Below are 16,244 nucleotides of genomic sequence, written 5' to 3' on the forward strand. Positions count from 1 at the left end.
TTTGTGTTTTAGTGCAAATGGCACTCTACGGGGCTTGATCCTAATAAGTGTTATGGCAGGATCAAGCTTAAAGGCTATCGGAGGGTCCTTGTACTCTCCCAGGCTTTTGTCGAAAACATCTGCCAATTCCTTGCATACTGACGCCAAGTTCGCATCTTGGATCCTGATTACTTGAGTGCCCAGTGGATCAAACCAATCAAGCTCTATTAAGCTCATTCTCTGGTCCTCCACCACAATCACATCTAGGGCCCCTGAAAACCCCTTGAATTTGACAGCCAAGGTGGCCTCGCCTTTGACGGCTACTTGGGAATCCTGGAAGTCAGTGAGAATGATGTCAGATGGCCTAAGTTTGGCTCATCTCTTGCTGTGGTTGCACACAAACCAGAGGGTCTCCAGGGAAATAATGGATACAGCTGATCCAGTGTCCAGTTCCATCCTGCAAGGAACACCTTGCAGCTCAACTTGAAGCCAAAGATTTGGCTTAAGGGGGCGGCAAGCTCCAGTGCTGCAAACACTCTGACGACTGGAGCAGAACTCTACTCTATGCTGCCCTGGGGCCCCAGTACCTCTCCTGATCAGATCATCCTATTGGCGGTACCTCTAGCAACCTCTACAGACTGTGCGATGTGGCCAGTTTTCCCGCAGACCCGACACATGGCTGTCCAAAACCGGCAGTCCGCTCATTGGTGGCAGCCGCCACAGCCCAAACACCGAAGGAAGGGAACTGCCTTGTAAGGGGGCTTCAGTTCCTTGTTGTGGTGCCGTTGGATCTTGTCGACTTCATGGTTGGAGTCGACATCTTCGGAATGCTCGGCGTCCTCGTGGTAGGCGGCTTCCTTGTGAGGAGTGCTTTTGGCAGGCCGCAACACCTTCATGGCTCTGCCGGTGGCTTCGTCCGTCATGACTTCTTTTAGGGCTTCCTGGAGTGAGAGAGTTTCTTTTGTGAAAAATTTTTGTTGCAGCTCTCTGCCCCTTAGTCCACAGACGAGTCGGTCTCGAAGTCTTTCTTCCAAGTCCAAAAATTGACACAAGCACGAAACTTGTCTCAACGCCGCGATGAATTCAGTGGCCGTCTCACCGGGTTGTTGAACTCGTTGTTCAAAGGCATGCCTCCACGCTATTACTGACAGCTTTGGCTGGAAATGGTCACCAAGCCGTTTCTTCAGTCTGCGTAAGTAACAGACTCCAGCTGCACTGGTGCAACTAAGTTCTCTGCGATGCCAAACGTTGCAGATCCGCAGACACAGAGAAGTGTTGCGGCCATCAGGCCAACTTCGGTGACTTGGTTGGCATGGAGGTAGTTCTCTACTCTTGAAATGTAGGATGACCATCTCTCTGGGTGCGTGACATCAAATTCCTCGAGCTTTCCAACTTTCGCCATGGGTGGAAAGACTTGGCAGCTCACGCCTCATGTTGCCTCGTCCTGCTTCTTTTGTAGACCTTGGAACTGGTCCGCAGGGTGGTGTTGCTAGCATGGCTTGCTAGGCCAACCGAAGGGTGGGGGAAACATGGTCCCTGCCACTAGGCGGCGCTGGCCTCACCCCCTAGTGACTTTCAGCTCTTCCGAAGAAGCAGTTTCCCATCCTCGTCGCCAGTGTTGTGTAGTGAGTTCTTGGGAGGTAGTAAGCGAGACGAGAAGTTGCAAACAGGAACATTGCTTTATTGAGGCAAACAGGAACAGAACTGAAACAGAGGCTTCTGTGCAGCTACTTATACAGTTGGCCACTAGGTGGTAGCCAATAGGTTTAAAGGAACCCATTCCCGCCCCAAATCAACCAATGATCTTCTTGGAGACAGCAAGTCTGGCTAGTCAGTGACCATTACACAGACACACCAATTGAGCAACCTTATAGCAGCAAACAGACACGTGAAACACTTCAAGTAAAATCCCAATACATTACACCTTCTTGCCAAAGTTGTTAAATGAGTCACTACAGTTGTTAATTCGTGACACTGTTGTTAAGTGAATCTGGCTTACCCTTGACTTTGCTTGACAGAAGATCACAAAAGGGGAATCACATGACATAAATATGAATCAGATGCCAATCATCTGAATTTTGATCACATGAATATGGAGATGGTACAATCGTCATAGGTGTGAAAAATGGTTGTAACTCACATTTTCAGTGTCGCAACTTTGAACAGTCACTAAAAGAACTGTTGTAAGTCAAGGACTACCTGTATATAGTCATCTTTTTTGTGGCTGCACTCTTTGAATGATGCAAACATAATTACATGAAAAGATTTCAAGTAGTGTAGCACTACGGAACATATTTTGATTCATACTGTCCTCTAGTGGTTATCTATTAATGAATGAGCTATGCAAATAGATGTTTCAGGTTTTATAACAGAAACTCAATTCGCACTGCACACTTACGCTGCTCCTGGGCTCATGTCAGTTTCATTGCAAACCAGTGTAAGAAATGCTTTTTGTACAGAGATACTTTGACAACAGTTTGCAAAGCCATTTGGTTCGTACTGCAAACTATCGGCCTCTCCCACTAAAAAATTATTGTCTGCTATGCCTACTGCACTTCATAAGCACACACACACACACACACACACACACAGCATTAAAATACACATACCTGTCTGTGCAGGTACAACAACTTTTAAGTAAACATTTGTTTCTTGTCTCATTGAGACATTGGTCTCAATGTCTTCCATAACAACCTTTAAGAAAATTGTGGTTATAATATCTACTTAACATTTAGAATATTATAGAACTGAAACCCGACAGGTTTTTTTTAAGTTACAATTTTCCTTTCTAGGAGTTAACTATTTCTCTAGTGTATGATGTGTGTGTGTTTAATAAATCTACTGGTGCAAAGATTCGCCATTTATCCAGTCACTAATAAAAAGGTGCACAACTAAACTTTTTTTAAAAAGAAAATGGTGGAAATTATACCTCAAGCAATAAGAGATCTCTCACTCCTGGAAATTATCAACATTAAAACTCCAGTTCAAGCCTTGACATCAGTTAAGAGCTGTATTTTTACAAGATTTTGTGACAAGGAACATCCTCTGATTCTCTACTCACAACCATCAGCATGTCATGGCTTTGACAGAAATCTTCAGAGCTAAGTAGTGGGCAGCGTAATGGTGAATAGAATATGAAGGATGTGTGTATATAATGTATGTTTTTACTTGTGGTTTTCTCTTGTGTGTGGACAGCACTTAATTTCATTGTGAGATACACAATGACAGTAAAGATATTCTATTATATTCTAAGTTAGTGAGCTACCTACTCTATGACACACAGTTCTGTAACTATCACCATCTGGCCCCATCGAAGCTGCCCGATCAACATTTCTAAGGTTCCTACTTTATGTGCCCAATTCTTTATGAAAACTAAAAACAGCCCTGATTTTATTAAAGGTGACAATCAGAATAATAATTAAAAATGGACTTTCTCCTTCCAATAAGAAAATATACAAAATGGACCTTAAGCATGAAAATAAAGCTTGGCATATATAACAGAATCCAATAGGCTAGTATGATCAGAAAGCAATGCTCAAGACTGAGTGGATACCAATTTCCACTACCACCAATTTCCTCCTTCCAATGCCACATGTATAACTCCACTGGAGCTTGCAATGAGATGTGATTGATAATAAAAAAAATTGACATTTATTGCAGTATCCATCTTTTTAACAGTGAAAAAGTAAGCATGCTATCTACAACACCAACTAGTCAAGAGCATCGACAGGGGAGGAGAAGTTACAGGAGAAAGAAGTTAAGATGATAGTTGTAAATACACAATTAAGGCCATCTAAAGCCATCCTATTTTACATGTCATGTACATTTCTTCCTAGAGATGCCCCAGCCACCAGCCTTTCCAAAACTGGAGGAAAACCTCGGTAGAGATTTAGATGCTCTTAAAATTTAAGCTCCTTGGACCAGAAGCCATAATTGGGACCTGAGAGATTTTCTGTCTCAGCAAAGGGCATGGCAGCAAAATCTGCCCTCCCCTTTTACATTTTTAGCTTTCATTCTGATTTCAGAATACTGTATAGCTTTAAAATACTGTATAGCTTTGGGGGTGCTTTGCAAAGATTTTACCAGATCTAGAAATCACTCTGAAGCCATCTTGTTTTTCATTATTCTGAAAACAATTGGCATCCATCACTAGGGGCTTTTATTTCCCTTTGAATGTTTAAACTCCTTGAGTGAATACGTCATGCAGCTTTAACAGCTCTACCTATTAAAACCTTCATGATTTGCAGTTTAATGTCTCAGACAATAATTCTGCTTGGATTACAAAGAATGACTTGTCTTTGGGGAATTACGAACAAAAATATAGCACTATTTTATCTTAATTTATAGATATTGAACTTTCAGTTATACTGACATCCATCAAATCACAGGCTGGGGAGCAGCTCATACTATTTATAAATCTGGATTTTTAATACCATGAGTCAGAGAAATAAAATTGTCTCACTGCTGCCATCCCCCAAATAAACTCAGAATAGTTTATCTTATATAGGAAGCTGCTATGGGTAACTTTGTTAACATTACTGAGTGATTTAGTAACCCAAACTGAGCCCTCTAGAGGCAGAAATGTCTTTCAAGAGAGGATTGATTTTTGTACCTAGACATACTCCTATGAATTAGAGGATACCTGCTCTATTTTTCAACATACCTGCTGTAATTGGCAGAAGATATATTGGGATCTACTGAAAGTTCAGTAGATGTGTGGAGACTAGAGAAAGTGAAAGAAAGGGAAGATCTACATTTTCTGCTTGCCCTATTGCCAGTATGGTCCACCCATCATTTCTTGAGAGCAGGAACATACCGGTATGATGTCATCTTGTACCCTCTCCCAGTCCATTTCAAATGCACCCCCACCTGTCGCCTTCAAGGTAGACCAGGCTAGGAAACCAATGTTATGAAGATCAATACTACTTTATTGTAAAGCTATACGGTAGCAACAGAATCTTGCCAGTCTGAATGTGCTTCTCCCACTTCTTCCCTTTATCTTTATGAGAATGAGGGAGGGACTGTCTGAGATGTACCTGCATGCTATATTCTTGCTTTGGTCTCTTATGTCTTTTACCTGACTACTGCCTTGGGTAGTAGCTCTTTCTCCTGTCCCTCAAGGTCATTTCCTCTGCCATTTACATCGCCCAAGTTTTGAAGTTCTGTTTCATGAGTGCTGATTTTGGTCTCCTGATATCTTAATCCTTCTGAGTGAATGTTCTGCAATATTTCCTTCTAGACTAGTATCACCTCTGATCCATCTGATAAGAGTGGCTCTACATAATCCCTTCCTCATCACTGCCCTGTGGAATTATTTTCATCCTAGGATAATGCAGTCCTATGTTCTCCTTGGTCACCAACTATCATTTCTTATCGTGTAGTTGATTTAAATTCCAAGGCAATTAACTCCCTGTACTTGTGGCTCCCCCGTCCCCAAGAGAAGCTCCTTAGATCTTGCACCAGACATCCTTTCAATTTCTGTCTACACTGCAAGAAACATGTTTCCTTGCTTTCCCATCCCTTTCCCTCACTAATACAAAGATGCCCTTTCCTTGTTTTCCCCTAAATCAGGGGGGGTCAAACTGCCAGCCCGTGGGCTGGATCCATCATAGCAAAACCGTGCCCACCCCCATTGCTGGCAATGGCAAAAAAGTCACAATATGTTGTGACACATCACGTGACGTTGCGAGTTTGACACCCCTGCCCTAAATCACAGCCGTCAAAATTGCATCGTGTGATGTATCGTGACTTTTTTGCCTTTGTGGAGCCATGATGGGTGTGGCCTGCATGTGATGCATTTGGCCCGTGGGCTGCCAGTTTCATACTCCTGCCCTAAATCTTTAAGATTAGTGAGACAATCCCTAAAAGAAAAAGATGGGCACCAGAAAATATCCCTGGACAGAAGCCAGCCTGTGAGATTTGCCTTCTCTGCATAGGTGAGAAGGGAAAGAATCAGAAGAAGACTCAGCCACAGTCTGTGATAGTCGAGTGAGCACCAACCCAGCTCTGTGGCCACAGCACAGCAACTCAGACTGGAGTCTTTGAAGTTGTCTTCAGGAACAGCCAAGAGCAATACATGGGAGAGAAACTACTTAGGCTACATCTGGACTTGCCTGCAATTGCAAAAAGAAAAAAGGAAAAATCCAAATCAACTAGACTAGAAGATAGCTCAGAGAAAGGAAGGATGATAAAGCAAGAGAGAAAGTCACAGAAAAAGAAAAAAAATATGGATGCAATCAGTTTTGGATCTGGACCTCTTACCATTGTCTTGTGTTATCCAATAGATTACTCCAAAAGGATTAAAATGCAGTAGAAATGAACAAAGGAATCTAAAATTCAAAGAGGCAATTAAGTCAACAGAAGGTTTGCAATATACAGTATTTGCAAATGTTTAAGTGTCCAAAATTCACTTTCAGATAAGATGGTGAGAAATCACTGAAAAAACAGAACTGGAGATGTGGAAGTGAGCATATGCTCTTAAATGGAGCAAGTCATATACATTTGATTTTTTAATTGAAAATAGTGTACTGCTGTATTAAGTTACATTTGGGGCTTTCAAATTTAATGAGAAAAAGCAAGGAAAATTATTTAAATTCCCATCATTGGAAATATGAAGGTCAGTTTGAGAAGGAGGCATTCTCTCTCTCTCTCTCATCTATCCATCTATCTATCTATCTATCTATCTATCTATCTATCTATCTATCTATCTATCTATCTATCATCTATCTATCTATCTATCTCTATTTATATCAACAGTATCTATCTATCCATCACCTAAGTACCTACATAGTATCTCAGTGTGACTGCTAATTAATTCATGATCTGAATTAGATTCTCAAAGGATTGCCTTTATTCTCATTAATTGAGCATAGATAGAAGAGATATTTGTTCATAGCTTGGTATGCATGAGAAATCATGTGACTCCCTAGCAATTATTTAAACCCAAGGAGCCCAATATCTGGACTGATACCAGTTCAATTCCAAAAATGTAACGATGTAGAAATTTTCCCTAAACTGGGGTTTATCACATATTTTGAACTTCTATTAATTCAATTCTATTGAATTATTCAATTCTACAAATCTTATGAGCTGACTAGTCTGGGCATTATACTCCTAGTAGATTTGGATAACACTAGATCGAAGACGATACTTCTAAGGAAATCAATTTAATACCAATCATGGAGATCCTATTCATCACATAATGGAAGAACCATGACCATTAGTACTGTATCAGTTACAGAACTTATATATACAAAATCTTTAAAGAATCCTCAAACTAATTGGACCGATGACTAATTGGACAGTTTATTCCAGGTGCAGAGCATACCTTACAATAGCATGATGAGTGAAGACAACGGAAATCCATGTAAACAATGATGACAATAGCAGAGAGTGGGAAGTGAAGTATGATGTTGGCTTAATATGGGCACTAGCTAAGGGTCATGAAGTGAATAGGAGAGACTGAAAAGAGAACTATCTAGACATTCTATATCAATATTGGTCTTTCAAATAAGACAAATTAAGTCAAATAGGAGAAAACACACATTAGTCTTTATTATTATTAAAGTATCAAAACATAAACTTAATAAAAAAACAAGCCATCTTTATTGTATTATTAAATGTTCAAATAAAAATAGATCATACATTCATGCACTTCTCCCATTCAAATATCTCCTAACCACCCTGAAGACCAGTATCTGATCTTGTAGGGGTTTGCATATGCTTTAGATAATGAGGGAAAATTCCACCATGATCACATCTACAGTCATTACAAACAGGCAAAGTTACATCAGGTGGATTTTCTCTGACATAGAGCTATCAGAGTACAGTCCTGAAAATAGAATAGGATTAGAGATTATTTTACATCCAGTCTTTCTGTCCACTATTCTCTCAAGTGATGAAAAAAATATACCATTGTACCATCTTGAGACACATGCTCTCTCTCCAAACTCAAATGAACTAACGTGCAGAAGCAGCCACGGCTAAAATAGTAGTATCTTTGACAAAGTTAGCAGCACCTTAGTAAACATTTGGCATGCTAGTTAACATTTGTGTAACTTGAAGCAACAGCAGCAGCAGCAATAGCATGACGCCTGCGTCATTTTAAATAGGATATCAAACACGCATAGAAAAATATTTAAGGGAGAAATCTTAATTCTCTCTATATAATATCATATATAAACCACATCAGAAATTACCTTTTTATTGTTTTTTGGATGGATTTTGGAAAGAGTTGAAATGTATGGACAGGGGGGTCTGTAAATGCTTTTGGAAGTATTATATTGTGCTAGCATTGAAGGTAATTTTTATTACCTGAGAGGGACCTTGAACTCAGGGAGTCTTTGTATAAGTGAAAACTTATCTTCTACTTACAAAAATTCAACTACATATGTCTATGAGATTCTAGATCATTAATTAAACAAAATGAAAGCAAATCCTGAGATGTTGTTCCAAAGTAGAAGAAATGTAATTGTGAAAACTGGAATAGATAGGATGACCACAAGATTCATCAAAACAAATATATCAACTCCCCCCTTGCTCAAACAAACAAGAAAAAGAGCAAAGGAGCTTACAAGATTGGCTAGCATATATCCAAATGTATATGCAGAAGTACATATTTGGAAACCCATTTTAGCATGTAAGTAATAATACAGTGCATCTCACTGGAATGGAGAGGATTTGAACTAATTCCTTCATGCAGTAGCTTGGTCTGCTGCTTGAGGATTAATTGGGCATGGATAATTCCCAGGTCTTTCCTCTTTTTTGGGGGGGGGTGACTCTCTCTCTCTCTGCTCTGGCCATGTTTCTCAACTTTCACTAAAGCAAGGAAATGTTACTCTAATGACGGAGCCTATAGGGATATTCTTCTGTGCTATTTGAAGTATAGGCTACTGCATATATTTCCTTCCACTTTTCATTTTTGGATCCAGTGCACAACATTTATCTTGAGTGAATACTTTCAGAGACAGCAGTAGTTACAGAAGGTTATATGCTGTGTAATCCTATATAACTACATAGGCGCACAGAATCATCATTAAATAAACCCAATTTATTTGACTGCTAGAAGTTAGCAGTTATATAATAGCCCTCCATATAAAGTATAGTCAATGAATTGATATACAAAGGTCACTGGGATGTATTGTCAAAAACTTCAGAAAAAGTAATACCTTTTGGATCCTGGAAGAAAAAATATTTCTCTAAAGAGATAAGAGTTTGGCCCATTTCCTTGTATTTTGGTTATTTTGTATGTATTTGGAACACAGCAATGTAATAGACATAACATTATATCCAGATCATTGAAAGCATATTAAATACTTCTGTTGCAGAATGTAAAAATTGGTGTGAGATAGAAAAGTAAGCTAGTCCAGACTAAGAATCTACATTTTGATGATGCTGCTGCTTGAGGATTGTACATGCATATGAAGTTTAACAGAAGTAATGCTTGGACAAAGTATTCTTTTTGCAAGCTATTTCTACTGTTTCAATTCTGTCATTAAAGAAAATAGATCTCAAAGACTAAAATGTGCAGATAAAAAAGGTTGCCTCATGAAAAGAATAGCATTGCTTTTGTGATGTGAAGCATTCCATCAAAGCAAATCCAAACCACAAAGCCCACCTTTACTGTACTTTTTCATCTCTATTCCTAATGATAATCTCTATTTCATCTCTAGTCCAACGGATAGTCTTCATTGGTGGACAATTTTTCACTTAATTAATGTCTACATATAAATTAATATTTGTAAATTGCCAGCAAGTACATTCTCTGGTTCTGAAAAAGATTGTGCCAAGGAAACATTTGTAAGATGAGGATCAAGGACAAGATGAACCACAAGTCAGGAAGACATACAATTTTACATCTTTAGTGATTACACCATGGTTGTATAACATTCTTTTGAATACTGCATGTGACTCGTTAACTGAATTTTGAAAGGGACATTCCCCCTTCCCAAAGTAAGCCAAGAGTGGTAATGCTCCAGTTTGATATATTGAGTCTTAATTCAATGAACAATTCTGAAAAACACTGAAGCTTGTCACATTTTCCTACAATCAACTCTAACTTGAGTCATCAAAAACCCACAGAAGGGCTTTTATGAAAGCATGTTTTTAACAAAGTGCAGTGCCCAAGTTAAATGTTGCATCTCGAAGTTGCTAACCTCTTTTTCTTTGAAAGTATAAAACAAAACAAACAAAACATAACCCAGTCCACCTACATTCCTTATCTAGTGAGTGGAATCCTTTTAGCTTGGTAGTTCATCAGATGTGCATCAGAGAGAACCCTTCTGCCCTACCAGAAACATTGCAAGTGCATACCAGAAGGAGTTTTACAAGTCTAGAGCCATATTTCTTCTAGGATAGCAAGTGTGGCAGCTGGTTAGACCTGGAGCAAAGTCTGTAGCTCTCTTCCACCCAACTGAGTCTTTGCTAGGGAAAGCTGAAGCTAAGCTACCATAGTCCTTTCTTCTCAGCAAAGTCATGTCAGATCCATCTTCCCTTGACTAAACGGAGGCCGCATGAAATTTCTTCTCTGTGGCTTCTGACTTGGGATGGCAAGTTGTTATTGTTGTTTTTCATGACAAGAAGCATGGTTAAAGAATATTGAGCACTGCCTCATTATTGTTTAGCCTTGCAAGGTCCCCTCTTTGATCTGCTGAATGAAAAGGTTCCTTTCGTCCTCTGGGGTCCTGCCATTCTGGGCCCGGACAATACAGGTGGGTCTATGTAGGTTGAGCATGTAGACCAAGTGCTGCTTCTCATTTTTCAACTCTTCAATCTGAGCTTTCAGTTCTGCATTGATTGTTTCCAGTTTTTCTGATTCCTGGTAGCAAAAGAAACGTATAAACATAGAAATGGAAGTTTTAAAAATACAAGTGAAAAATAAAAAAATATGTAGCTTAGGGCTCATGACTATATGTACTGGGAAACATACTATGGAAACCCTTTTTCTGTCCAGATTACATAGATGATTATTTATTATTTTATTTTAATTCCATTTATATCCCGCCCTTCTCTGAAGACTCAGGGTGGCTTACAAGCTTAGCAGTAGCCTTCATTCTATGTATATGCCTGCTTATTAGGGCTTTCACACACACCCCAAGCAGCATTATTACAAAGTCAGCTTAATTGCCCCCAACAATCTGGTGGTTTCCTCTTTGTATCCCTTTGCCTTTGTATATCAGCTTTAATCTTTTGATCTCTATGCAGAATTCTGCAGCTAAAATTATTCACTTCCCCATGTTCAGACCATCCAGTACATTTTTCATATAGTTTAAATGCTTTCTCATTTCTTTCCATGTCCCTTTTAAAAGCTAATATCTTCCTATCTTCTTACCATTTTCCACAACATATCTTTTTACTCTTCCAATTCTAAATATCCCTCAAGAAGCTTCTGTTTCTTGAAGTTGCAGCTCCAACTCAACCAAACAAATTCCCGTCTTGTGGTACAATGGTTCAAATATTAGAGAGTGGAGTGGAAGTCATAATAATTATTATATAGAACATAGAATAATACGGTGGGAAGGGACTTTGGGGGTCTTTTAGTCCAAACCCCTGTTCATTTATAATTCAGTCACTGTATCTCAACCCATATAGTAGGTGAGCCAGGAAAACAACTAAAGGAAGCAATTTAAAGGAGAAGCAAGTTATAAAATTAATAATAGATAAATTATCTATTATTATCATTTGCTACCTTTATTTTCTGCAATCTGGTGCCTGGGGAGTATAAGAGATGCAGTCCAACATGGCGGAAGGAAGGAAGAAGAAGGAAGGAAGGAAGGAAGGAAGGAAGGAAGGAAGGAAGGAAGGAAGGAAGGAAGGAAGGAAATCTGCCTCCCATTTTAAAGATCAGTTACTTGGGAGTAACTCAGCCTTCATTTCAGACAACCTGAGTATTTAAAGCATGAAATCTCTGAGGTAGTGGCTTGTCTTTGGGAAAAAATTTTCCTGTAAAGTTTTCTGCTACTACAAGTACAGTGAGCGTTTGCTTGATAATTTTGAATATGTCTTGAAAAAAGTTTAAATTTTAAGGGAAATATGTCCCATTATTATTAAGATTAAAAACCTTAATTAGTTAAGGACTTCTAAAGCACTTCTAAAGCTTTAGTCTAAGATTTTACTTTTTCTTTCCAGACTGATGAGCCAGAATAATTTCACCTTTAACAGGTTAACAAATGTTATAATTAATCAGCAATGCCCAGTGAAAATTTTCAGAGTCATTTTATCCATATTTTAAGGAACTTTTGATCTTATGTAGATGTGTTTATATTTTGCAGATACTAATTAGAAAGTGTCAGTTAACTTACTTTCTGCAGGCATTCCGTTTTTTCCTTCTTTTTGTTTCGACATTTTGCTGCTGCAATCTTATTTCTTTCTCTCCGACGTTTTTTCCTTTCATCTTCTTCAGGGGCATACTAATAGAATCCAAAAATCCAAATAGATTAGGGTTGGATGGGCTATCAGGCCAAAACGGGGCGGAGGGGTGGTGCAAGAGATAAACTCTTTATGTTCCCTATAGAAGTTATAATAGCAATAAGCCTGATTTGTTGTCTGTCAGCAAAATGACTATCTGGTTAGTTTGGCCATTTTACTTTGAATGAAACAGAATAGAAATTGGCTGACACGTTTAGGAGATTACTGAAACGCAGAAAGTTGATGTACAGTAAATCAGAAAACCTCCAATATGTAAGCCCAACCTTGAAGCACAACCTTCCCTACAGTTTCCAAATAATGTCAACTGTATTTTGATTTATCTGATCTACTAAAAAGGGTAGGTGCATTCTGAATTTTCTTCACTAAGCAGGTTTAAGTCCTAATTAGGCTCATCTTCAAAAACCATTCTCTGCCAGAGCACAACCTGGAATACTAAAAATGATGTCTCTGAGCATGATGGAATATCGTTTTATATCATAGATCAAAAGAGTTTTCCTTCTCCTCTTGCTTTCCTTTATAATTGGAATTATGGAAAAAGAACATAGGAAGTCAAGTATTATCAACTCTCCATTGAAGTCTCATGCCAAGAAAGTTCTCACTGCTTTTTTTTTAAAAAAAAAGATGCCAGGGAATGAAGAATTTCTATGTGCAAAATGTGTCAAATACATTGCAATATAGTTCTTTCTAAGGGATGTGGTGGCTCAGTGGGTTAGGACGCTGAGCTTGTCGATCAGAAGGTCGGCAGTTTGGCGGGTCGAATCCCGAGTGCCGCATAACAGAGTGAGCGCCTGTTACTCGTCCCAGCTTCTACCGGCCCCTAGAGTTGGAAACGACTAGCATGCATGTGCGGGGGAACCTTTACCTTTACCTTTTATAGTCCTTTCTGAAAAGCACATGACCCAGGATTGTATGAAATGTATTACACTGCATAGGTATAAAACCTGTAACAATTACAGGAGCTTCATATTTCCCTGATGCCTTCCAGATACAGATCACATTTTCAACGTTGCTTGTCTTTCATTAAGGCATTCCCATTCAAGCACATGAAGATCATTAATGCAAATGCCAAAGGGACTAACCAGGTGGCAGCACCTACCCAACTTTGTCTGGTCTTGAAAGCCTAACAGGCATAGGTGTCCAGAAAGGCAGCAAGGGTCAAAATTCATTATGAAACAAACTTTGCACTTTATGTTCTAGTATGTGGCTTTACAACTTTATCATTCTGATGTCATCATAGTTAGATAGGGTATCTACATAAGCAGGCTGAGATCTCATTAGTGATTGTATGGGAAATCATCAGGGAATCCCAAAGCTGTATATTAGACTGGGAAATTAAAGTTCAATATCTACCAATCTACCTACCTACTTATCATCTATCTGCCTGCCTGCCTGCCTGCCTGCATCTGTTTGTCTTCTGGAAGAAGGCAGTAGCACAATACTTTCATCTAATCAAGTGGAATCAATTTTGATTCAAGAGAAAGTCACTGTTGCTAACAACTTTATCTATAATAATAGACATTCTGATGTATCAGTAATGATGATAATGGGTGAAAGGATGGAAAAACTCATGGAAGTAGCAGAGATGGCTAAATTAAATGTTCTAATCAGAGAAAACACATCTAACTTTGTTTCTTTTTGGAAACTGCTTCTGGATTTTGTGCTTGAGATAGAAAAAAAATGAAATTTTGATTTTTGCTGATTAGATAAGTTAGTTGTTATAGAAATGGCTAGTGCATATTAAATATGTAGCAGTAAAAAACTTGAGGCTGCAATATTTTATTCCACTACTCTAAAAAGAGTCAAAAGTCAATGCTTTTCTTTTTTTTCCCTTTTCCCTTCCCCATTTTCCAACTATTTTCATTTTCATTTGTATTTTATACTTTGATACGTTGAATTAAATTATTATAAAAGTGATGATAACATTAATGCAGAGGGAAGACATTCTCTGTTCTTTAAAGCACATTGGAAAGTGGTAGTTGAACATAGCTTAAAAATAAAAACAAAATACCTGTCTTTTTAAATGAGATGTTTCACCAGATCTATCAGAAACCATGACTGTATCCAAGGTAGAGGGCATCCTTTGAGACAGGCACTTATTCTGGATGGCAAATTTCAATTCTTCTTTCACCAATGGGGTCAGATTTGTGAAATCTTCAAAGCCCAAGGATACTGGAGGAGATAAGCATGGGATAATTGCAGAAGCACTGACTTCTGAAGCAGACACCTGGCCCAAGTGTTGGAGCATCATTTTGCTGAAGGGGAACAAGGGAGAAGAGAATGAATTTTTCCTAAGTTTTAATGAAGCAAAAAAAAAAAAAATTGGCTACAACAATAATTAATTCAGTTAATGCAGAATTCAGAAAATCAATCACTGAATAATGAGATTCTGGCTCATAACTGGATGTTGATAGAACTATTATATATTCATGGGCAGAACGGCATTTATTTATTGTATTTATATAGCTACCCATCTCAGTCTTGTGATTCTGAGCAGCTTACAATGCAAAACCTAAAAACAAAAAACTAGTAAGGCTGAATGAGTTCTTGTGTAATAAGACCACTTGAATTTAAACAACTGATTTCTAATTAATATTCCTGTCTCCTATTTAGATACTTAGGTTTTGCACATGAAATTATCTTACACCTATGTTGTCTATGAATTTTAAATACAGCAAATCATTGCAGCAAATAGTCAAGAAGTTTGGACTGAGGTGTTTTTTTAAAAAAGTATGTCTTTCACACATATAAATGTTCACATCTACTTTGCCATTCTAATTATTTTCAGAAGCAGTTCTTTTCAGTGAAGCTGTACTGTGGAGACAGTGCATTGTTTTTTTTTTCTTCAATAAAATCAACCATCTTCCTTACTCTTTATTTTAAATATATATTTGGGACACATAAGTGCCGAATTATTTGATTCCTTAAGTAGGTAAGGAAATCTACTTTGCACAGTAACTATAATCACAGCAATATTACAATTCACAATAGATAAGCCAATTATTGCCTTTAGGGTTTATATACACAAGCAAATCCAATAAACTATTAAATAGAATTTAGTTTATGCATTATCTTTTACAATTTCAGGTAATGGTTAGAGTTTAACAAGTCCAGTTATGAACAAACACACAGTATTGATTGTTTTATTTAAAATGGTATGTTAAAGATCAAATTCAAATCAAGTCCAAATTTATTTATGAAATAAAATAGACTTGCAGTCTATTTACTTCTTTAATGTTTGTATTACGTCCACACAATTTCTAGGCCTTCAAAATACACACAATCAGTAATTAACACAGAAAGCACCTCCACACACAATTAAATATGTACTCCATCTCAACATGGACATAGACACATGCTTTGCTCTTGAAAAAGACATATATGCACTGGAAACCCATAGCCAGCTGTTACAGCAACATGTAAGCATTTGACTATATATAGAGAGTGTCTATATTAATCTTTGCACCCTTGTATTTTCTGTGTAACAATATCTTGGTGTATAGACCTAACCTCAAACAAGAAAGTAGAAAGCCAAAAGGTTTCATATCTCTTGATCATCAGAGGGATGATTTCCTGGAATTGTAATTTACATAGATCTTGAGAAAACTATGTAATTTTGCTAAAAAAATCCCCTAAACCATGAGTCACAGCTCAAAATCCTGATACTCCTAAATCTTTTCAAGAGACAGAAAATACCAAGCCAATGAAGGTTTACAATGTTCAGGTTTATCATTTAAAGTTTCAACCCAGACAGTAATAATAAATTGCTCTTAGCATTAGTCACAGTTGTTTAAAAAAAGAGTGCACGTGCATCTTTCATTTATCATAAAGAGCATATAATT

At 38.0% G+C, this 16,244-nt stretch overlaps 1 protein-coding gene across 2 annotated transcripts in view; it reads right to left on the reverse strand.

Annotated features, from left to right (window-relative positions):
• Positions 1 to 9,538: 9,538 nt before the first annotated feature.
• The window catches only part of ATF3 (activating transcription factor 3), a 33,800-nt gene continuing 27,094 nt past the window's right edge, over positions 9,539 to 16,244 (reverse strand). For both annotated transcript variants that reach the window (XM_083379525.1, XM_083379526.1), the window contains 3 exons: positions 14,414 to 14,657; positions 12,279 to 12,386; positions 9,539 to 10,795 (listed from right to left, as the gene is read on the reverse strand). In XM_083379525.1, the coding sequence (XP_083235651.1) occupies positions 10,598 to 10,795; positions 12,279 to 12,386; positions 14,414 to 14,657 (550 nt within the window). In that variant the 3' untranslated portion in view covers positions 9,539 to 10,597. The remainder of the gene's footprint in view (positions 10,796 to 12,278; positions 12,387 to 14,413; positions 14,658 to 16,244) is intronic.

The sequence above is a fragment of the Vipera ursinii genome, assembly GCF_947247035.1.
Source record: "Vipera ursinii genome assembly, chromosome: 1".
Classification (NCBI taxonomy): Eukaryota; Metazoa; Chordata; class Lepidosauria; order Squamata; family Viperidae; genus Vipera; species Vipera ursinii.